The sequence below is a fragment of the Plectropomus leopardus genome, chromosome 21 (assembly GCF_026936395.1).
Source record: "Plectropomus leopardus strain MGB_pleo_1.0 chromosome 21, ASM2693639v1, whole genome shotgun sequence".
Taxonomy (NCBI): domain Eukaryota; kingdom Metazoa; phylum Chordata; class Actinopteri; order Perciformes; family Serranidae; genus Plectropomus; species Plectropomus leopardus.
The window spans coordinates 5267837-5291546 of record NC_142196.1 but is presented as its reverse complement, the minus strand read 5'-3'; the positions used below and the strand labels follow the sequence as shown (position 1 = coordinate 5291546).

Below are 23710 nucleotides of genomic sequence, written 5' to 3'. Positions count from 1 at the left end.
TGTATACCTTGAAACTGGTGTGCTGCTGCAACCCTATTGCCAACTATTTTGATAATTAGTTTTATGTTTCAGTCATTTTTCAAGCAAAAATTTCAAACATTTACTGGTTCCAGCTTCTTTAATGTGAGATTTGCAACTTTTCTTAGTCATTTATTAAAATAAACAGAGTCATTGGTTTTTGGCCTAGCGTGGGTAAAAGGAACCTATTTAGAGGCGGTAATGTGATGAGCTTTTTGTTTTTTTACATTTTATAGACTAATCAATTCATATCAATCAATGAATAACAATCATGAAAATAATTTGTAGATTAATCACTAGTAAAATTATAGTTAAATGGATCTCTACATAGAACATACAAGATTTCTCACACATTCATTTATTGTGACAGCCCACCACGATAAAAACATCTGTCACCACAAACTGATTTGAGTTTTGGGGGCTGGACTGTTTATGAGGAGCGCGACTGCAATATGCCATTTGGTTACATTTTTCCACACTACCTGAGCCCAGAGCATACTCTGGGCACAGATGGAGCGAAAGAATGCAAGGCACAGCAAAGGTGAAACTTAATCATTAATTGTCCTGTGTATAAAAGTTTGCATTTACTTGCCTCTGCTGCAGCAGCTGCTCCTCTCATCTATTTAACTGATCTCAACAGCTCTGACTAGATCAATTATCCACGCTGTGACTCAAACTTTACAAACTACTGCTGAGAAGGAAAAAAAAGAGGTAATTTAGAGTACCACCTGTACTCCATTCATGGACCAGCAAAAATGCCCGAATTTAGAAAGGGGACACATATTCTGAACTCTTGTTTTAGAGGCCACATACACATGAATGGGGACATTAAAACTTAAAATATCAAAGCATTTGATAGTTTGCATTGCAACACTTCTTGCATTGGCCTACACAGCCAGAACTAAATCAACAAGTCAAAGTCTAAACATCTACTGGCAACATCTCTGAAGTTATATGATCTTGCAGTATATGTCATCAATATGCCCAAAAACTGAGCCCATCCGCATACATTCAGTTGCAAATTTTATCATACAAAGTGCAACAGGAGTCAGACAATAATTACTGTAAGGTACTATCTTCTGCCTATCATGTGTGTTACTGGTGTATTCCTGCCACAGCCTAACTGGGCTACATGTTCTTCACTGCATTTACCATTTGTTATTACATCCACAGCAACCAAATGCTTTAAATTAACCCAGTATTGGTTAGAACTGAGATCTATCAAAGTCCCCACGATTCACTCTTCTACACTATAATGGCTAAATGATCACAAAGCAAACCTGTCTCCCTCCTCTGAGGACTATATAATGCACAGGTGCACATGCAGCACTGCTCACACTCAGAGGTTAAGGACAGCATTTAGGTTGTCCACAGAACAATAACAGTGCAGTGTGTGTTTCTCATCTCTCAGTTCTCGGTGGTGTGTGTGTGTACAGACCTGACTGCAGGGAATCCTAGCCTGATGACGTATTTTTGCGATGCACAGCTGCAGGGTTAGCCGCAGGCCTGCTCTGCATTAGCTCAACACACACCGTCTGACATCTTTCACATGTGTATCTGCCCGCTGTTTGTTGCATGTGCACTTTCACGTCACATCTACACTTGGCGAAGACTGTTATCTGAGTTTGCAGCAGTTATTCATTCTGTAAATACAGAGCAAAGCCAGAGGTCCTCACTGCTGCAGGGAAATGCTACCGTGATAACATTGCAAACGAGCCCAGCTTGGCTTCATTTTCGCCCTCTAACAGCAGCGGGATGGGTCAAAATGTTGGATTAACTTTAAACATAGCTCACCTGGATCCCCAGTTATGTGGAGGAAGCACCTTGGAGCTACGACAGGCTCATTTTTCGTATATATCTGGTTAAACCGTCGATCCTCATAACTGTTTCTCTCCAGCCATTTTGAGCCAAACCGTCAACTTCATTCGGCGGGGGGGTGAGACAAATACGAGCAAGTTGTTAACTAATGAAAATTCTGGGTTTATGCGTGACAAAATAATTACACAGGGTTAAATCAACTTTAAATTTGTGTTTCGATAAGCCGAGTGTGTTTCAGAAGTTTGAGGAAGCAATATCTTAGAGTAAATATTTACCGTGAAACCCCGCGCAAGCAGACATGGTACGGCTCGAAAAATTCTGGGACCCACTTTGCTGTGCTCGGTGAGAGCAGCCAATGAGCGGCTGTGTAGTAACCTGGATCAGCCTAACACACTGCTGCTGTTACTGTCAGACAGATGAGAGCATGGCAGACACTTCACAACAGAAGCCTGCTTAATGGTTACTTTAGGACGTTGTAACAATAATGTAAAAATGTCTTCTTTTATTTTAACCACTTCAGTGATATTACACAATGCAAACAAGAAAGAGAAGAAACTATTGGGCCTACTTTTGTATTTCAGTTTAAGTAACAGTGCCAAAAATGTAAACAAGAAACTCTCCTCTATGTACAGTTTTATTTAAAGGGACACTGCAGCAATTTTACAAATTATTTTTCTTCTTTTTCATCTGTCTCTAGAAAGTCACCCAAAGTGCAATTGGCTACTAAATCGCTGGAGTGTTAAACCTCTTAAGGGAGTCTCTCCCAGCTGACACTGGGCCAAAGGCAGGGTACACCCTGGACAGGTCCCCAGAAAAACGCAGGGCTGACATAGAGAAAGACAACAATTCATGCTCAAAATCATGTATACGGCTGATTTAGACTCATCAGTTAACCTGGATGTCTTTGGACCATAGGAGGAAGCCGGAGAATCAGGAGAAAACCCACACTGATACAGCAAGAACATGCAAACTCCGCACAGCAGGGTCCACCCATCCACAGTCAAAACCCTGTCTCACCTAGGGTTCAAACCCCAGACCCTCTTGCTGTGAGGCAACAGTGCTAACCATTAAACCACCATGCCTCCCTAAAATTATAAGTATTTGATTTTTTTTCTGTAACATAACAGAACACAACAGTTTTGCTCCACTAAAACACAATATCAAGATCTAATTTATGACTTACATGAAGGAAGGGTTGATTTGGCAGCCTGCACATGTTCATGTCTCCTATGTAAAGAAAGCATACAGATACAATTAAGACATATGTTAGACAAGTGGTCATATATACACACACATATTGTACATTCATGGCCCTATATGTATCCCCACATATGTACTTACACACACACACACACACACACACACACACACACACACACACACACACACACACACACACACATCTATATACACTGTAGTATTCATCAGGATATTTTATTGAATGCTGCTGTGGCAGAGGGGATAAAACTCCTGCCATAGTTGGCCCTCCTCAAATGGCATGGCCTTGTCTGGTGGGCACATGTCAATATCTAGCTTTCATTTATGCACACATCATATGTTAATGTTAGTACAGTAGGGTACATATACATTTAAAGTGCAGCCCAATCACCAGAATAACTGTTGACATTGTGGGCACAACTAGTTTATGGTTATGAAAAGATGTTTTGGCTTAAAATACCCATTCCTGGTGGCACAATCCCGGCAGGGAATGCAGCTATGTTTTAGTAAAAGAAACAACCGCTTTTTGTGGCATGAGCTTGCAGCAATGTCGTTTAAAAAAAAAAACAAACTGCTTTTCATGGCGTTATCTTGGCAGAAAGTGCAGCTATGCATCAGTGAAAACAACCACTTCTGGTTATTATTAGTCTTTTTGGGTTTTTTTTTGCATCCCTTCTCTCTTTTGCTTTTCTTTAGCGTGCCTCTTTGCCTCTGTTTCACCCATCTACTCCTCTACCCTACGGACTTCATTCCAGACTGACAGTGTGAAACACACACATACACACACACACACACACACACACACACACACACACACACACACACACACACACACACACACACACATCTTGTCAATATAGCATGTAACCACTTAAGTTCATTGTTATGTTTGTTCATATTGTTATTGGTTTCTGTACCTATTGTCTCTGTCCTCCCTGTGTTGTTAGTGTTTTGTCCTTAATTAAAATAAACAAACAAACAGATGAATAAATAAATACTACACTCACTTGCAAGAGCATAAAAATAACAAAAAAAACCACTTTTCCTGGCACTATCTTAGTGCAAAATGCAGTGATGTCTCAATAAAAACAGCAGTTTTCATGGCACTATCACAGCAGGAAATACAGCAATGTCACACTAAAAAAATTCACTTGTCATGGCAATATCTCAGTGGTAAAGGCAGTGATGTGAAATGTATATGTATATATATATATATGTGTGTGTGTGTGTGTGTGTGTGTGTGTGTGTGTGTTTGTGTGTGTGTGTATATATATATATATATATATAATGATTACATTTAGTACATTTAGAGTTGTAACAAAATGTTTTTTCTTGTCGCTATTGTTCAGTCAGCTGTTATGATTCTTATCCATATGTATTACTGTGATATATTATAGGATCTTTTCTGACAGAAATGCATAGCCATAAACACTTGCATTCAGACATGCATGTGAATTGACACACACATACACACACGCCCTTTCTGCTGGTATTTCACACCACGTTCTTGGTGCAATGAAGCATGGTGTTGTTAGTTTTGCAATTTGAGTCACCTGGGGCTACACATGTCCTGTTCTGTTAACCACTGTCACAGGCCGCGCTGTATAGTCTGTGGCAGGTGGCGATGCTTTCTGCCTCTGACTGTTTGTGTGTGTGCATGTGTGTGTGCTTGTGTGGATGACAGACAGACAGAAGAAGATGTATTCAGTTTCATGCTACTTAAGATTTCTCTGTGTCTCTTTCTGTTTCCCGCACACAGTCTGAGAGGCAGCAGCAGTGACAGAAGCCCTGAGAACAAAGACGTGTAATCAGGAACTTCAGTACAGGTGTTGTCACTGCTGCGTTTCTGAAAGGCTCTGTTTCATGCTGATAGTGCTCGCCAAGTAATATCAATATTTCTCATCTCCCAAAACAGGATATGAAAGAGAGTTGCCTCTTTCTGTTACCCTTGATGAAACTCTGAAGTAGCACTCACTAGCATGTGTGCGTTATGACAGCAACACTTGATTAAATCCTCAGGTATCACTCTGAAAACATATGTTTACACATTCAAAACGATACTTGATGCTTTAGTGGCGTGCGGCTGTGGATTGAGCTCATATGAGCTAAGAGCCTTTTTTTTAAACAACACATAAAGGTCTTAACTATAGAAAAAAGTAGTTGTGGCATCCCTACTTTGTGATCAATACAAGGATCTTTAGCTCAGGGCCAAATAGAATTAAGAATTGCTTTAGGATAATGACAGTATCGACCAGCGCTCAGTAAAGCGTTTCAAGCTGTGGCAGGTTAATTCCCATCTATGAAGGTGTTCAGGGAGCCAGTCTGAGTCAGGTTTGACGGTCAAAGTAATTCTCTCCAGCGTGGTGCTGCTGTAGCACTATGCACAGCAACCCCATTTTTCCCTCTAACCACGCAGCAGATACTGCGATATACAATAAACAAAAATTAAACTTCACAGTTTTGCTTTTGCTTCCATTTTTCACAGAAATGCTTCAAATTTTGGTCACAATTTTGTTAAAATCCATGTTAGTGAGCCCTTCTTTTATTTTTTTATTTTTTGTAAAGCTAATCCATCCACCTGACAAATGTGGCATATCAAAATGCTGATTAAACAGCATCATTACTACACGGGTGTGCTGTTAGATGGTCACATTTCACAACTACAAGCCATTTCAAATGTCGTTTCCCTGAATTTGGCAGTACATCCAACAAGCTTCACAGTTGCACAAGTAGGTTACAATGACAAACTAGTGACAATCTTCCAGGTGAAGATGCTAGATGTGGAGGTCCTGGGCTGATGTGGCTTCATGTGGTTGTGAGGCTGGTTGGATGTACTGCCAAAATAAGAGAAAAAGGCCATCCAAGGGCCATCTCCAAAGCTGTCTCTGTTATTTTGGCAACCGCAAACCACATGGAGCCACACCAGCCTAGGACCTCCACATCCAGCGTCTTCACCTGCAAGATTGTCACCAGGGTCTTGACCTGACAGCAGTTTGTCACTCGGGTAGTTTTGAGGCCAGCTGGATGTTCTGCCAAATTCAGGGAAGCAGCTTTAGAGATAGCTTATGATCGTGAAATGAATATTTAATGTTCATCTCAGTATCATAGGCCACGTTAAATTGTCTCTTATTTTGGCAGTACATCCAACCAGCCTCACAACTGCTAACTACATGTAGCCACACCAGTCAAGGACCTCCACATCCAGCATCTTCATCTGCAAGATGGGGTCTTAAACCAGGGTCTTAAATTGAGAGCAGTTCATCATTACCATACATAACCTACTTGTGTGGTTGCGAGGCTGATTGGTTGTAGTGACAAATTCAGGGAAATGACATTGGAGATGTCTTAAAGTAGTGAAATAAACATCTCATGGGCAACAGTTGTTGTGTACATTTCTGCTGTCAGCCTGCCAATGCCATGCTCCCTTAAAACTTGTGGCATCTGTGGTATTGTGTTATGTGATCCAACTGCACATTGTAGGCCTTTTATTGTGATGATCTTGATATGCCACCTGTCAAGTAGATGGATTATCTTGAAAAAGTAGAAGTGCTCACTAACACAGATTTTACCAAATTTGCGACCAAGGTCTGAGAGAAATATACATACAGAGAGCATAAAAAAGTATTAGATCTTTAACTTAAACTTGTGAAAAATAGGAGCAAAAACAAAAGTGTTGTTTTTGATATTTTGTTCAGTAAAATTTAGAACCTATTCTTTGGAAAACTCAGACATCTGAGAGCCTCTGTGCCATCACAGAAATGGAGAAAATTTGGCATAAGCTACAGACAGACCACACTAGTAAAATCCAAGTACTGCAAGGTTGTGGAATAATTTATCCTCTTCATTGGCATGTGCCTACATATCTGTAAACCCAAAAGTCCTCAGGCAACTTGTGGATGACATGTCATGAATTACAGGTCAGTATGAGTTATGGTCAGATCAGGCTACAAAGCATTACCGCTGACACTGTAATATAACATAATAACACAATTACAGCTTCGAAAATAATGGTTAGGCAAACAATCCTAGGAAAGAATTAGCTCTTTTTGCATGTTGAAACAGCCGCTTCCTCCAAGGACAAAAAAAAATGTTGGCAATATATTAAAAAAAAAAATAAAGGGTGTAAGTTCTCCATCTTCTTTTCAAGCCAATGTATTTTTTAAGAACGGTACTTTGAGTGAGCATTCCTTGTTGCGTATTCCCTCTGTGAATAGAAGTAATTTACCTTGCTCATTATGTGAGACGTTGAGGTGTTTTGATGTTTGGAGATGAAAATGCTTTGAGATGAAATATTCATTTTTTTTTTTTTTAGTTGGCTTAATTATGTATGTGTCCACTGTCAAGTTGGAAACTGCTGCTCCTATGAGGGATGTTTCAAGCGTACCTTTTTGCCATTGGCACGGAATACATTACCTCCTTATTACAGGGACTGCCTGGCGTACACTCATATGCAACCTTATGGAAATATTAAATGAAGAGGCTGCACACCTCAGTGGACACACTGAATAAGCATGAGCGTCTCTTGTTCGTGACTCATAATGTGAAGGTTGGGCTGATTGTAGTTCTTTTTACTCATTTACTGCGTCATGCGTTGTTTTTGTCAAGACTTTGCTCCTGTCATATAGAGAAAGAATTTACCTATACTCTGTTCTTTCCATCCCAACAGTGGTTTAATGAGTTAGTGCTCTGGATTATGAGCAGATGGTCGAGGTGCCTTAGGTGAAATTTGTTTAACATCATGAAAGTCACATCCCTGTGTATGTGTGTGTGTGTGTGTGTGTGTGTGGCTTTATGGTCATGTGAGGAATCAGCATGTCAAGCTGGGGGTATTTTCAGTGGGCCATGTCAAAGGAACGTGTCAACGTTTTGGGAAATATTCAAAATGAGAGTGACATCAGAGGATCGATACCACACTCGTCGACACAATAAGCACGTTTTTTTCCGAGAATAGCAAAGGAATGACCTCCTATACTCTGCCTTACTTTGCCTCGGATTGGCTTACCCTAACCCTAAATAATGGTTAATTTAACCCTAAATTAGGAAAAGGGCAAGACCTAGCTAGCAGGGAACGTTCCCACAACATTGGTTAACGTTACCTACAAGTTACAATAATGTTTTAATGAAAACATTTTAATCTGATGTTCAAAGAACATTTTAAGGATGATTAGACATAACGTAAGACGTAATGTTTTAACTGCAATATTCTGTAGATGTTTTGGTGATGTTAAGAGGTGACAGATCCCAGAATGTTCTTCTATAAAACGTTCCCATTATGTTATATGAGAACAACGACAAAACCTATTCAAAGGAATATTCAAAACATGTTATTATGGACTAAGATTACAGAGGGTTTATTTTAATAAAAATATAATAAAATGTCATATATTAACAATAAAAAAACTTTTTTTGATGTTTATAGAGAACGTTACCCTAACTTTAAGAAGAATGTTCTGGGAGCTACTTGCGGCTTAAAACATTACTAAAACATTGCATTGGTTGCATTGTACCATTCTCAGAATGTTTTTAGCACCAAAAAATTGGAAGCTGGGGAGGAGGGAGGCTCACAAATGACTAAACTACGTCCCTAAAAACACATCGAAGTTATGGCTAATTGTGGTCAGAAAAACTGGCAAATAACAACATTTAGAGGATGTAAAATTTTCCAAATACATTTAAGTTGTTACTACTGCAAATATAAGTAGACAATGGATTTTATCAGTGCAGTAATGTTAGTAGTATTATAAGTTAGTATGGCAAACATGCACTATTTTAGCTGCAGTAGCAGATTGCTGTTTCTGTCGGCTACCTCAGGGACGACAAGAAAGTCTGTTCTCAGTTGCAAAGCTCTGCTGCACAGAGCTGTTTACTTGTTTTCTAACACTGAACATGCTGCGTGTTCAGATTGCGCCAAATTTGACTCTGCAGTTCTTTGGATATCCGGCAAAACACCCACCAAGTGCGAAGTAGATCGGATTAACAGGTCTAAAGATATGCAAAGACGTATAGAAAGACAGACAGACAAGCAAAGACACGGAGAGTCCTTGCTTTACAGTTACATATGAAGGAACAGCAAGCAGCCAATTAGCTTAGCATAAAGACTAAAAAAAGGGAATAACATCTCACATGGCTCTGTGCAAAGGTAAAATCACATGTGTCTCCCAACACCTCTAAATCTCACTAATTAACACACAATATCTTGTTTGTTTAATCTGTACAAAACGGAAGTATATAAATAATTTGTGGTTTTACTGGGGATTACATGCTGGGTTTACTGGAGTCTGCTGGTTGTCTGGCAGCCTCACATTAACAGCATATTCTCCAGGTATATAGAAGATTCCCAGCCAAGAAATAGTCCAGCACATAACTGCTCTTAAAGCCAAGTTAACTGTCTCCTGGCAGTAGCTGTATATGTACAGCGCAGGCATGTTGTCAATCTTCTCATCGAACTCTCAACAAGAGAGAGAATAACACATCCCCCAACTTGTCAATTATTTACCCAACGCTCAAACATAAATCTTCTCATCTCACTTTCCGAAAGAGAAAAGATTTCTGTAACTCTTTAAAAATTTGAGTGACATCACTTTTCTGGTGCTGCTCTCAAAGCTTTTCATATGTATGGCAACTTGGTAAGACAGGTTCCACAAAGAAATCAGTAGTCTGAGAGAATTCATCTAAAAAAATAAAATAAAAAAAAAATTATTATTATTATTAATGTTTTTCATTTTTTAAAGCACCTTTTCCAAGTCTTGTTTGCCTTTGGGGGGGGTTCTTTTTCTAGTTTTTATGAGTTTCTTCTTTTGTTTCTCATTGCTGTCTTCCCATGTTTTTGGAGTAAATCAAGCCACTTTCCTCGGGTTTCAAAGGGTTAAACAACTAATCCCAGGGCACATGGGGCAGAGAAGAATAGAAAAAGACAGCCAGCTAAAGTGCAAAATGAAAAATAGGTACAAATTGAATGTAATATTTTCTTTCTTCTTGTTGGAATAGCTGCCCCTGTTCATTGTGTGTGTCCTAGCGTCTGTGCAGGGATTTGTATGTGGGGTTTCCAGCAGCATGGCTCTCTGGACCTCCTCTCCTTTCCAAGTCATGAAATCAAAGCCCTGTTGCTCTTTCCAAGGTTGTAAAACATGAAAATGAAACACTAGTGTATCTCACTTTCACTTTTGTCCAGATGTCACATTGAATATGTGACGCTCTCCACATGTCTCTAACAGGGACTTTTGGTGCATGCTTGCGTACACCTTTAGGGGAATACTCCACAGCTGATCAGGGAAGAACACAGTTAACCCTTTGAAATCTGAATCAACATTCAGGCACCTTTCCCAAGCATTTATACCTTTGAAACATGAGCAGATTGGTTTGACTGCTTCTAAATACTTGGGAAAGAGGCAATGAGGAACTTGGCTAGAGATACCCTGCATATTGCAAGTAATTGGAAAAAAATACCTGATTAACTAATAAATAAATTAATAAATAAAATGGGTTCCATGGGTACCCATGAGTCTCCCCCTTACAGACATGCCGACTTTATGCTAGTCCCATGCAGTTGTTTGCTGTCATTTGATTCCTAATCAAGACAAACTCATATGAACAACTTTACCTTGTTAATATAGACTTCAAAACTGTTTTGTAATGCAAAATAATGGAACTGAAAACATATTATCAAAACAAAAAAAGAATGTGATTAATCGCAATTAACTGCTGAAATTCTACAATTAATCATAAATTAAAAAATGATCATGTGGCAGCCCTAGTTAAAATACATATGTATAAATCTGCATGTGTATGCACACCAGAGGCAAGAAAGCCCACACATAAGCATCTATTATAACCACTAAGTTAGATCAGTGTAAGTAAGTTCTGTCCTTTAAAAACATCTTTCTAAGCATCTGTATAATTTTTTAGGAAAATCTTACAGATGTTTTTCAGGCCTACAGTATGAGCTTTATGCCATATTCTTTACATAAAACTATCCTTTTAAATATAGCCAGGAAAGTCTTTATAGGAACTCAGTGTTTAAAACAAATCTTGGAATACATCACTGATCATTTCCATAATATATCTGCAGAATCCCACATGATTTCTTCAAACCTTTTCCCATCAGATTACTGAACACTGCTAAGTGAGTTTCCCCTTCTCAAACACTTCATTACAAACACTAAATGAACACTATCTCTGTACATGTTTATTTCCAAAGCCTTACTGGCTGTTATGTTATTATTGCAGTCATTTCCTGTGCTGGAATTTCAGTTTGGGGCTCCCTCCTCGCTCCTAAAACTTACTAGCGGCCTGTCACCCTTTCAGCACCTCTCGCTGGCTCTTGTAAAGGTGTGGGTGGCCATGGTTGGACCCTGAAGTGGCTGCACGGACGCTGAGCTGTGAAATTACATTAAGCCGGCAGCCTAAGGCCCATGGCAATCCTCCCTTAATGAAAACTGTTTCACAGCGCAGGCTGCTCGGAGCACCGGAGACAATCTGTTTGACAACCAGGGCTTAATATGGAGAGGTTGAGTAAAGGGACACCATAGTAATTGGCTGGCATTTTGGATGTTCATTTATAGTGCTCCGCCGCTATTCGTGTACAGAGAAAAATGTTCTGATGTTCTGTGAGTGTGTGTGGGAAAAGAGTAGGTGTGTGGTATTCATATTCATCCAGTGAAAACAGCGGTGGCCTATCACAGAATGAAACATAAGCACATACACAAACATAAACCACCCACGCACTATTCACTCACCGAGCCTCACCATTGTACGTATATAGCCACACCGTCTCAGATGTGTTTCCTTGTGATGGAAATGTTATGTATTGACAAATACACTCATACAGGGGAATGCAACCTTTTAATGTGCATAAAAGGTCACATTATTCATCAATGAAAAAGTGCACTCCATCATATTTTGTGAGCTGCCACGTGTAACTTTTGTGAAGAGAAGCCAATTTAATCTCTGAGATTCTTGCCTCTGTTCCGGTACACGGAGTTAAAAGGAGTTGGTTTTTTTTGGTGTGCACCAGAAAAAGCTGCACTAACTGATTTTTTTGTTGTTCTTTTGTTTTAACAACAGCCCAAATAAAATGTGTCATGTGAGGCTGTTGTCACAAAGTGTATTTATTCCTATGAAGGGCAATGCACCCATGTAGATTTTGAGTAAATTGAGTCATTTTAAGGTATGTCCTCACCATGTTTTCTTTTTATTAAACCTAACCATAATGACTTTTATTGTCTAAACCTAACTTCCATTACTGTACTTTAATTATGTAACTATACAACTTGTGGGGCACTGACTCCGTGATACTATACAAACTGCTGTGCATTCCTTTTCGTAGGATATCATACGAACCACTTTATGAGAATAAGTTGGTAATATGAAAACTCTGCAGTACTCCTCAGTTCTACTATCTGTTTTTGCTCCTTTTAGCTCTTTGTTTTGGTTTTACAGTCAACAACTTTTGTAGTTCAGTCAGCTTCTGGTAACCCCAATGTTCACAACATCAGCACCCAACAGCAGACAGGCAATGTTAGAAACTAGCTGATGAACATGATGGCTCATTGAGCAAATAACAAAACAGATATTTCCATAAGGAGTTGGTGGAGACCAAAAATAGAGCTAAAAGGAGAGTGTATATTGAACTTACATTTACCAGGTGGTGAGAGAGACCCTGGTATTTTTTTTTTTACCCCCTAACCCTTGCAAGTTATAATGGAGCAGAATATTGTACATGTGTTTTATGTAGTTTTGATTTCTTTGATAGAAAATAGTTCCAATGAGTTGTTCAGTAAGATCAGCAAGTAATGTCTTTACCACCAAACAGAAAATCTACTTAAGTCCCTTTTACACTGCACAAAAAAACCTGCTAACACCCTATAACATTTGGCTTTTTTTTTTTTTTAATGGGAAAGGGAACTCCAGCAGTCACACCCAGGTCAAATGACTCTGAGGTAGACACGATTTATTGCCTCCAGCTGTGATCATCATTGATGGAAACACGATACATGAGTAAACACAATAATTTTGGCATTTTACCTAAATAATTTTGCAAGATGCAATGACACACCATCACAAAATACCATCCATCTCCGCCAAAGCAGCTCTAAAACATCGATCCAAATTAGTCTGCACCAAGTTTGACAAAGAGATTAAATAAGTAAAAGATATATAAAAACAAGTAACCACCGTAAAGTTTTCACAGACCTCTGTCCACACTGAGAGAGAGAGAGAGAGAAACGTGTGTGTCTGCTGCAGAGCCATGTACACAGCTCTACTCTACTGGCAATTGGAAAGCAGTCTATAGCCTATTTTTGGTGGGTTTACCCATGTTTTAAAAAAAAACTTTGTATGCACACTAATTCTGGAATAGGGGCATTATAGATATCTAGACAGATATCTCAAAACCTGGGCACATAAAACAGAAACTATCTGCATGCTCTTATTAGCTCAAAATATGCATTTTCAAAAATGTGGTTAACATGACAGTTCAACAATGCAGAGAGTACAAAAAGTAACTTAAATGTACAATTCAAATCCTGGACAGGTAGGAATCGGACAAACTTTCTGAAGACTGAAGAGGAAGAGAGTCTGAAAAACTCGTCTTTGCTGCATCACCTGATTAACATCAAAATGTCACTAGAGTACACGTCAGTTGACACATATTATTTCACCACACACTGGTTTCAACTGCGAAAAAAGATGCCTCCAAAAATAACGCCTTGATAGACAGAGTCTGATGTCTATGCAGAGCGCACAAACGCTGTTCCAGCCGCAAGGACAAATGAACAGTAAAATGCAACAGGCGCTCCAATGAATACAGTATAAATTTACACTGAGCTTTCCAGAGGATGGCTGTCTCCTTTTGACAGTCACAAGAGGAGGGAGAAGACCAGGGCAAGCTTGTCTGGAGTGCTGAGCTTGTGTGTGTTCGTGTGTATGTGCATGCATGTGTTGGGATAGCTTCACACACACGTCTGCCTAGCCAAAACAAGTATATATCTTGGCCTGCCGTGGAGACAGGCTGCGTTACGTTCACCCACAGGTCAGGAGCTCTCAGCCCCGTGGCCACCCACCCCTGTGGAATCATGGGAGTGGGGGAGTTTGTTTGTGGAACTCTGAGCATCAGAGGGGGGGCTCTTCTTCACCCCTGTTGTACACCAATCCTCCCTTATGAGTTATCTTGTCTTAATTTTTGAGTCATAATGAGAAGTAAGAAAGGGATAAAGATTTTGTGATTTTAGTATCCATAAGGTGCCAGAGTGTATAAAACAGCAAAAAAATAGAGCTTGTTTATCAAAAAAGTGCCAGTGGAGGATCCCCAAAGACCCGACAGAGATCCTAGCAAATTCCGAAGAAAACTCCCTAAGTCCTAGAAATGTCCCAAGATCCTATAAATGAAAATCAAAAAAATTCTTGTAGCCCTAGAAACACCCTAAAATACTAAAAATGTCCTGAAATCATAGAAACACCCTAAATACAAGAAACACTGTAAAGTCCTTGATTTTACAGTGTCCTATCCTAAAATCCTAGAAATGTGCAAAAACCCAAGAAATGTTCTAAAATCCTAGAAACATCCTAAAATCCACAAAAAGTCCTCAAATACCACAAGCATGTATGGGGCTGCTGTGACTGGCCCCTGGCCTCCTGTAATTTTGCAAAGGTGGCCCCCAAGCAAAGCACGTTTCGGTCCCTGCCTTATATTAAAGGTACACTACAGCAAGTTTACAAATGAATGTCGGTTTATTTGTACTGCAGCATCCATAGCTGTTGTATAATGTCTTCTGTGACTCTGGGGCAACTTTGTAAAATCTGTGAAAATAACCCTGATGATGTTATTAGAGGTTATCTGAGGCTGGGCTTGAGGCCTTTTACAACGTCACACCATAATGGTCACAGGGGTCACACAATTGTAATTCAGCCTTACAGCATTACATGGTTTGAAAGACATCACTGTTTACCATGGATATCCCTGCAGAGCCTTGTCAGCTCCTTGTTAATGATTGGCTTGTTGGTCTGTGGCACCTCCAAGCCAATCACCTCCTTTGTATTTCCATAACATGAGACATTTGATCAAAATAAAGGCAGCAAAGGCCAAGGTGTTCTTTTATTCTATATGGATCAATAATTGCAATAATCACTATAACCTGTAGTGCTGTTTGTCAGTCTAGATAGCTTTGGTGGAAGTTGCCAAATGTAGGAGATATTGGTTGTAGAGATGTCTGCTTTCTCTTCAATAAAAAGGAACTAGATGGCATTTTGCTTGTGTTGCTCAAAGTGCCAAAAAAATACATTTGAAAAACTGAATAAAGAGTGCAAAACGGAAGTACTGTACCTCAAATTGTAAGTACAGTAATTAATTAAATACTTTGTCAAATTCCAAAACTGCAGTTTATCATGTAGGCTTTCTGTAAAAAACATTACATAAAAAAACATTAGTCTAAGTCAAGTCTAACAACATCAACAGGGTTGTTTTTTTAAGACTTTAAAACACTCCCTTCCAAGCCACAAAAAGATGTTACCAAAACGCATTAACCCTTTGAAACCTGAACAAATTGGATTAACTCTTTCAAAAACATGGGATGAAGGCAAAGAGCAACTTAAAAAGAAATGATCCAAAAATTATCATGAAATTGGTAAAAAATAAAAATAAAAAAAATGCAAGAAAATTACCTGGATGTTAGGGGAAAAAGAAAAAATAAATAAATAAATAACCTGGAGAAAGTGTTTACAGTTTTAATAATTGTTTGTAAAATCATTTAAAATATGTCATTATGGCAACGTTATGATAATTTTTCCTAGCTTTTATCTTTCTCCCCCAGACATTTTTCACAAGATTTTTTTTCTTTCTTTCTTTTTTTAATATACTAATATCTCACTATTTGTGGAATATTTCTTTCCAAATTGCCATTTGCCTTTTGTGCCGTGTTTTTGAAAGAAATTGAACAAATTTGCTCTGGGTAGAGAGGTTTGAATACTCGTAAAAGGCGGCACATGAAAAGTGATGTCACTTCTGGTTCCAAAGGGTTAAGCGGCCGATTAGTTCTGCTTGTGGTAAATAAGCCTGACTGTTTATAGTCTGTGAAGTGCTCCTTCAATTGAGTATTTGAGCAGTTGAGTATTAGAACATTGTAAGATGTCTGACTCGTGTTTGAGTCCTGTCTTATTCACCTTCCCCCCGATGTTTGGGCTGTGGCTCAGTGTGTCAGCTACTTCCTGTCTTGAGAAAAATCCATAGAAGAAGACGGAAATGAGTCGAGAATACTCGGGTTAGGCGGAGGAAAACCGAGAGATTGACATCTAGTCCTCAAAACATTGCATTGTTGCCTTTCAGACCCTGACAGCATGCATTCATCCAGTGTTGAATATTTTGGCTGATATTTGTTTCGGGAGTTCCCCCAAGGAGCCAACTCGACCCCGAGAGAGAGAGACATGAGAAAAAATTCTCAGGCTCGCAATGAGATCTGTTTATTTGCTGCGAGCCAGATTGTTATAAGCAGCAAAGTTTATAAATCAAAAACAAGAGTTTCCCTTCAAACTCATTCCTGCAGCTCTTTTTTGCGCAGAGTGGCGCTTCACTTCTGGGCTGAAATTGATCTTTTCTCCTCTCAAAAGTATCAGTTGCAATGTAGGCTCCACCTGAGCACTTTTAGTGCGTGTGTGGGTGTGAGTGTGTGTATCTTTGCTGAACAGAGTGCCATGGCGGTGATAGTGGGGGTTGCTGGTCTGTGGAAAGAGTAGGAGGAGGAGGACCTCACATTTAGCTGCCATCTCTTGGGAGAGATTAAGCAGTTTAGTCTTTGCTGTGTCTCTCTCTATCACTGCCACTGCCTCCTGCTTCTCCTCTCTATTTGGAGCAGGGCAGGGTGTACCTTTTCCGTCGTCCTCCTTTTGCACTTTCTGTTCCTCTCTTCTACTCTCGTTTCCCTTCCCTCGCCTGCTTTCTTTCCATTCATCCTGCCTGCTTCTGACACACTGAGCTCTTTCGCTTTCCTCCAGACTCTTTCTATTTTACACTCTTTTTTTCTTCCCCATGACCCCCCCCCCCCCAGGACATCCAGCTGATTCTTATAGCTGACAGCCCAGATGGCACTAGTGGGGTTGTGGTCTGGGACAGAGCTGCTCCCCTTTTAACTGCCCCCCTGTGCCCCCTCAGCGATAGGCTGCTTTGGCTCGGCCATCCCACTGAGCTGATCCCCTGGTCCTGCGTGGAGCACCACGGAGCTCAACCACTACTCACATTAATCTCCTAAACGATCCTGGACCTAAGAGGATCAATACTCATTTTCAGGGAGCAGCATGATCCCTTAATGTAGTGGAGGATGGCTGCTTATCCCTCACTCTCTCCCCCCTCCTCGCCTCAGTTTCAACTCCCCATAGGAGGAGCAGGAGTCAGCTTTTCATTCTATTTCATGGCCCACTTTAGTTAAGACAATATCACGGTTTTATGGCTGATGGCGTTATTTAGGTGAAATGCACCCCAAAGCGGAGGTTTAATTTCAATGTTGGGGGAGATGCATTTGAAACGGCGGTCCTCCTCCGGGAAATTTTGAGCATCAAAAGACCTTATTAGACCGAGATTGTGCTATAGGGACGCTACAAACTCCCATCTCTACGCTGCCTTTTTCATTTTATGCACAGAAGCAATAAACAGGGACATCATGCTGCTCCAGTGTGTGATTTTAGATAGCATGCCAGCATCACAGAAGCAAAAGAGGCATGTCAGGCATGATGTTAAACCCTTTGAAACCTGAGAAAATTTACTTGAGGAGGAAGGCTATGAGCAACTTAAAAAGAAATAATCCAAAAATTAGCTGGCAAATAGTAACAAAAAAGGTTAGCAATAAAGAGAAAGCAAAAAACAAATGAGGAAATTTTGTGGGGAAAAAGTGCTTAAAAATAACAATAACTCTGTGAAATAATAAGAAATTATTATAATTATATATATAATTATGAGTATAGATTGCCATTGCCTTTTGTTCCCTATGTTTTCTAAAATAATTATACCAATTTTTACGGGGTTTAGACGTTTAAATACCTGTGAAAGGTGTCAGAAGGCAACACAAAAAGTGATGTCTATCCATATTTGAAAGGGTTAACACAACATCTACCACCACCCTGTAAAAACAAACTATTTGCAGACTCCAGGATGCCTTAAATTTTTTAATAGACTGAATTTGAGAAGACAAGATGAAACAAAATTATTTTCTTGTCTTCTCAAATTCAGTTAGCTTAAAATTTTAAGGAAGCCCAGACACGTTTTTAAGATAAAACAGTTTCTTTTTAGTGTGACATATAACTTATGCATCAACAGGGTTTTCCCAACAATAACAATGGGATAACATGAGAATAATGCCTCTTTCCTGCTAACATCTGGCTTTTTAAAGAAATCGTAAAGTGTATAATTAGTATTCACACCTGGGTCAAATGACTCTGCAGGAGTTGCTGGTATTTAACGCCTCCGGCACCAATTGGCATTGATCAAAACACCCAGGCAAAAGTTCTAGTTTTAGCTCCTTTTATCGAGATGCAACAACTCGCTGTCACTTATTACCATCCTCCACCACCTAAGCAGCACTAAAACATCTATCAAACTTGGTCTGCAACGATTTTGAAAGAGAGACTGAATAAATGAGACATTTAAAGAGAAGTAACCAACATGCCATTACAAGGACCTCTGTCCATGCGGCTGTAAACTGTTAACCTGTTCTCCGGCCTGTCCGTGATGTTGTACAGACACACCAAAACAACCCCCACACACACACATGCACGTCTGGCATGGCATCATCGACCCGTGTACACGGCTCTGCTCTGTTGGCAAGGGGAAAGCAACCTAAACCCGCAAGCACGTCCTAATTTCGGTGGAAAAGGGGTATGGCAATCCTGTTACATTGTGGCTGATCTCATCCTCTAATCAGAGGGTAAGAAGCTCCTGAATGTCATTGTTCTCCCAATACACAGACATTTTTGGTTGCTGTTCTTGCTCTCTGAGTGAGACACTAACTGCTAACAACTGCTTTTTAAATCTTCCGCGGCGAGTGCATAACATGTCATCACAATGTCACAGCTGAGGCCCCCTTCTGGCTGTCCCATTTACATAGACCTCGATGTAGTGCTGTTACTACCTCCATTGCAGGCTTAAAGGCAGACAACTCTGGCCCCCCATTCTGCAATTTTACTTTTTATACAGAAAAGTGAGGTGGCAAAACCGCATGACATTGAACTGCCTTGAAAAGGCCAGATGAGAGGGGCTATACACAAAGTCATGTGAATCAATTTGTGCCTTTTATGCTTAGATTAGTGGTTGAAATGTCTTTATTTTATCAAAACAAAAGCCCCCCCCCCATTATCTACACCTATGTGTATAGGCAGAGTTTCAAGGCCTTCATGATAAAACTTGCCTATCTTTATTAGCAAAGATATTGGTTTCAGTGTGAGGTAGCTATTTTTATGACTTCAGATCAATGTCTTGCAATTGACTTCTGTGACCCTGCATTCATTCAGATCACAGACAGGTCATGAGGAAGCCTGGGTGTATCTAACAACATAACATTAGCTGGTGTATAAATTTGCTCTGGTACAACATACACCGAGATGTGCCAGTGAAAATAAATCACCCTGTTTTACTCCGGCTCCTCTGAAACACAGCAGAGATGTCTCCGGGCTATTCCGTATTAGTAGTGGTCGTATAATTGTTATTCTTTGTTTTCCACAGACGCTGAAAAATGACTTCATGCTAATAGCGGTGCAATCCAAGGAAAATGGGAAAGATCGGACTTTCCATTGGATAACAAGCATCCTATTTTTCCAGGCTCGGTGCGCAGGGAACGCGGCTACGGCTGCACGGTTAGCCGAGCGTCTCATCATTGATCTTTGCTGATGTCGACTGTTTCTGGGGCCTTTTTTCATCAGAGAGAGAGAGAGAGAGGGAGCGTGCTACCCTCACCATGTCCCTCTCAGGCAAGCTGACTATTGGTGGGAGAGGCCACCTGGAGCAAGTTTGGAGGTGTTGTTTATGCTAAAGCTATTACTCTCCGTCTGGGCAGCCTGCCCTGAGAGCTGGACTGCTCCACTGCTACTGAATTATTCAGCTCAGAGATCTGCCATCCTATGTATACAAGCTGTCACATGTAGCTGAATGATAAGATGATTGTCCAGCAACGAGGAGTTTGTTACCTGGAGTCTAAACACTTGATCGTTAATATTACTTCTATATGTGTGACATAATATCTCGCATGCGATTATGAAATGTTGGATCCAAATATAACCTGCAAAAAGACAGACGTCACAGTGATAACATGCCCAGTGATTACAAAATGTCACGGCCTCATTTCACAGCAACAGAGGACACCCAACGTGCAGCAGAACTGGGTTACACAGTCTAGCTGCCACAATGGACTGAATGATGACAACATCTCACATACCAGAGGCCCAGGCACCAGAAACCTTATAGTCATCCGCATCAAGAATAGCCACAGCTCCCGGCAGCAACTGCTGCTCCTCTGACCTATAATTGCATGTCATGGGATCTCGAGCATCGTTTCATTCTGTGCTCAGTTTATAAACTGAACTTCAACTTTCCTGTCGCTAGAAGTTTCCAGGAGAATTCACCTCAAACATGTGATCGTGGATTTTTTTTTTCTTTTTACACAGAGCCTAGTGTGGTAAGTGGTGTGTGTGTGTGTGTGTGTGTGTGTGTGTGTGTGTGTGTGTGTGTGTGTGTGTGTGTGTGTGTGTGTGTGTGTGTGTCTGTGTGCGTGTGGAGGTTTGCCTACATCCGCTGGAGGAGAACAGCAGGCTTTTTCTTTAGGTGGAGGATCGAATCAGTGATGACAGTCTCATGACCTCTTCTTCCTCTCTCGAACACACGCGTGCTCTGTCTGCTGCATTTCTATCCCACTTTGCAAAATACATGCGCGCGCACACACACATACAAAAGCATGACATAAACAACAGGTCTGCAGGTCAAAGTTGTGTAGCATAATGACATACTTAAGGGTGCTTATAATATAATAATGCACACTGATTATGTCACAGAATAATTCATCTTCAACCAATTACTTATATACTTTGTGTGTGTGCGTGTGTGTGTGTGTGTGTGTGTTTGTCTGTGTGTGTGTGTGTGTGTGTGTGAGAAAGAGAGAGAGAAAGGGATAAATTGCCAAATGCAGCACAATCAGTGGCATAAATATAGACAGTGCAGACATGGCGGTTGCACCGGGGGCCCATGGGGTGAGGGGATCCATTGACAAACTGGACCCTCCAACAATATGTTGGACAGAAAACAATCTCTTGGGATCAACTTAGATTGCCATATTAGAAATACAGTATGTCTACGTTCAAAGAAGAACTCACATTAAATGAAAAATGGTGCCATTTGCTATATTTGCCATTGAAAAGGAAAACTCATCTCCATCCTGTTTTATTTTTTTGTATGATAGTCAATAGCAGTCTATTAAAAATATGTTATAAAGTAGCTCATTCTACATAGCTATAAATAAACTGCAAAAACACTTAAATTAAATTGATTTTTTTCTCATTCTTTGATATTTTTGTCATATTTGTAAAGAGAAATTCTGGGTAGTATGTATTTTAGCCAATGTCAAGTCTCTAATTGATCATGCAACCAGACGATATAGAGTGAATATATAGAATATAGAGTGACTAGTTTAGGTGCATAACTAGTAACTAGTGTGCACCAGGGCCCCTCATGATAGCGTGCATGTGGCCCCCTTGTCACTACCTTACACCACTGAGAACAATGCCACCTTCTCAAAAATTATTTAGTCAACCAATAAATTAAAATAAATAAAAACAATATTACAGATTATGTTTTGTTATGAGCAATGCACACTACCATCATCCCCACCAAGGAAGGCTGCTGGAGGTTGTTTAACTTGACCATAATCCAGAACCACATCAGTTTAATTTAAAGTAATATATAGCAGAATTCTCTTCCAAATCATAATACACAGCAAAATAATATATTTGTTTTTTAAAAACTACCAAAGGGGAATAAAAAGAAACTTAACTAATTAAGGAATTAATATTTTTTCTGGGCATTCTATTGTATGTTAAATGATGATATTCATTTTTTGTTTTACCATGACAAATTCATTCGAAGACGGTCTATTTTCTACCTTGTTCTTGTACCTTGTTGTGTTAACAGCTTCAGTAAACCAAGCAAGTCTGACTTAATTTGATCTTGACAAAGATTATTTTTCCAATGACGAATTTAGGAGAGCTGCAAGTTCTGTTTTGACTAGTCTGCAACCAGCAGAAAACATATATACATACATAGATATATAGCACAGTGAACTTGGTTTACTTAAGTTACTAAAACTTAGCAACATTTTTTGAATTTAACTTGTCATTTTTAAGTTGTATTTTTAACAACTAAAAAAAAGTAAATATAACTAAATTTTAAGTAAACTTATCAATTAGATATAAAGCACGCATAAATAAAGACTACTATTTATATATACTTACATTTTTCAAGGAAATTGTTTTTTTAAAGTCAAACTCAACTTGTCAGATTTTACAGTGAATGTTAAATATGTATCTGTTAGATCATGATGGATTCAGTTGGTAATGGTCTATTTTACTGTGTTATGTAAACAATGCCAACTGTTACTGTCCTATTTATAGTAGATGTGTAGTTTGATGTAATATGTCAGTAAATTGTGCTGTGTAGTGTGAATGTGTATTTTTGTCATCATGTAGCCCCCATAGAAAAGCTACTGCTTATGGGGATCTTAATAAATAAACAAACAAACAAAATAAATAAACAAACAACAGTCACCTAGGGCTTTACCTTTACTTGCACACTACAAAGAGAGAGAAAAAGCCTGTATGTCCTGTTTTTAATGCATGACACGGTAGTGAAAGGCAGGGCAGGTACAGTGCAGAGCATGCAGTCATCCCTCTCTCACTTCCAGTACTTCCTCTGAATGGTGCTGGCAGCGTGGGTCGGGGAGGTGCGGGAAGGTGATGTCGTAAAGCTGAGTGTCGTAAACCAGGTGCGGAGAAGGGGAGGTGAAGGGGAGGGTAGGAGGAGGAGGGGGGGGAGAGGGGGTGAGAGAGGAGGTGACTCTCCGGCAGCATTTAGACACAACGAAAGGATCATGGCGGATGGCCCCAGGTGTAAGCGCAGAAAGCAGGCGAATCCGAGGAGGAACAACGGTGAGTTCAACTACTTCGGAGCTTTTGTTTCAAAGGGAACGGTCCGGAGGCTGGTAATTTCAGCGAAAAGTTTGGCAGCCCACAAGTCCGGTTTTTAGTCCCTGAAAGTGCTGGGAAGTAGCAAGTGAGCGCTGTATTCCAGCCCTATGTGGTGTACCGTTATACCTGGGTCGCGTCTCTCCCTCCGCCTAGCGGTCCGCTGCACCGGAGACCGTTATACGCACCTCACCCTATTATGAGTGGACCAGCTTTTGTGTGCACTTTACACTTGTTTATTCATTTTAACCCACTTTTACCTTCTTTATAGAGTTTGCATTCATTGATTTTGTTTCATTCTGTCGAGTTTTCGAGCTCGACACCAAACTCGGACCTGTTTCAGTGGGCTACCTGATTGTTATTGCGGACCTCGACAAACTGGTTCACAATTTTGGGTGTAAAAAAAACAACACAAAATGTAGCTGTGTTTTTTTTTGTCGAAAACGTCGGGGGT

The 23710-nt window shown here is 40.0% G+C and overlaps 2 protein-coding genes across 4 annotated transcripts in view; one reads left to right on the top strand and one right to left on the bottom strand.

Moving 5' to 3' along the window:
- The window catches only part of znf438 (zinc finger protein 438), a 149071-nt gene that overhangs the window by 61909 nt on the left and 63452 nt on the right, over positions 1 to 23710 (bottom strand). The window contains exons 1-2 of one of the 3 annotated variants that reach the window (XM_088072191.1): positions 1813 to 1931; positions 1457 to 1661 (exon numbers count right to left, since the gene is read on the bottom strand). The gene's annotated coding sequence lies outside the window, so the exon portion shown is untranslated. Of the gene's footprint in view, positions 1 to 1456; positions 1662 to 1812; positions 1936 to 3019; positions 3064 to 23710 lie in introns of those variants that run through there. The other 2 variants (XM_088072190.1, XM_042510432.2) reach the window with 2 other exon arrangements.
- zeb1b (zinc finger E-box binding homeobox 1b) overlaps positions 23109 to 23710 on the top strand; it is a 69642-nt gene continuing 69040 nt past the window's right edge. Inside the window, exon 1 of the mRNA XM_042510368.2 lies at positions 23109 to 23220. Coding sequence (XP_042366302.1) covers positions 23163 to 23220 — 58 coding nt within the window. The 5' untranslated portion in view covers positions 23109 to 23162. The remainder of the gene's footprint in view (positions 23221 to 23710) is intronic.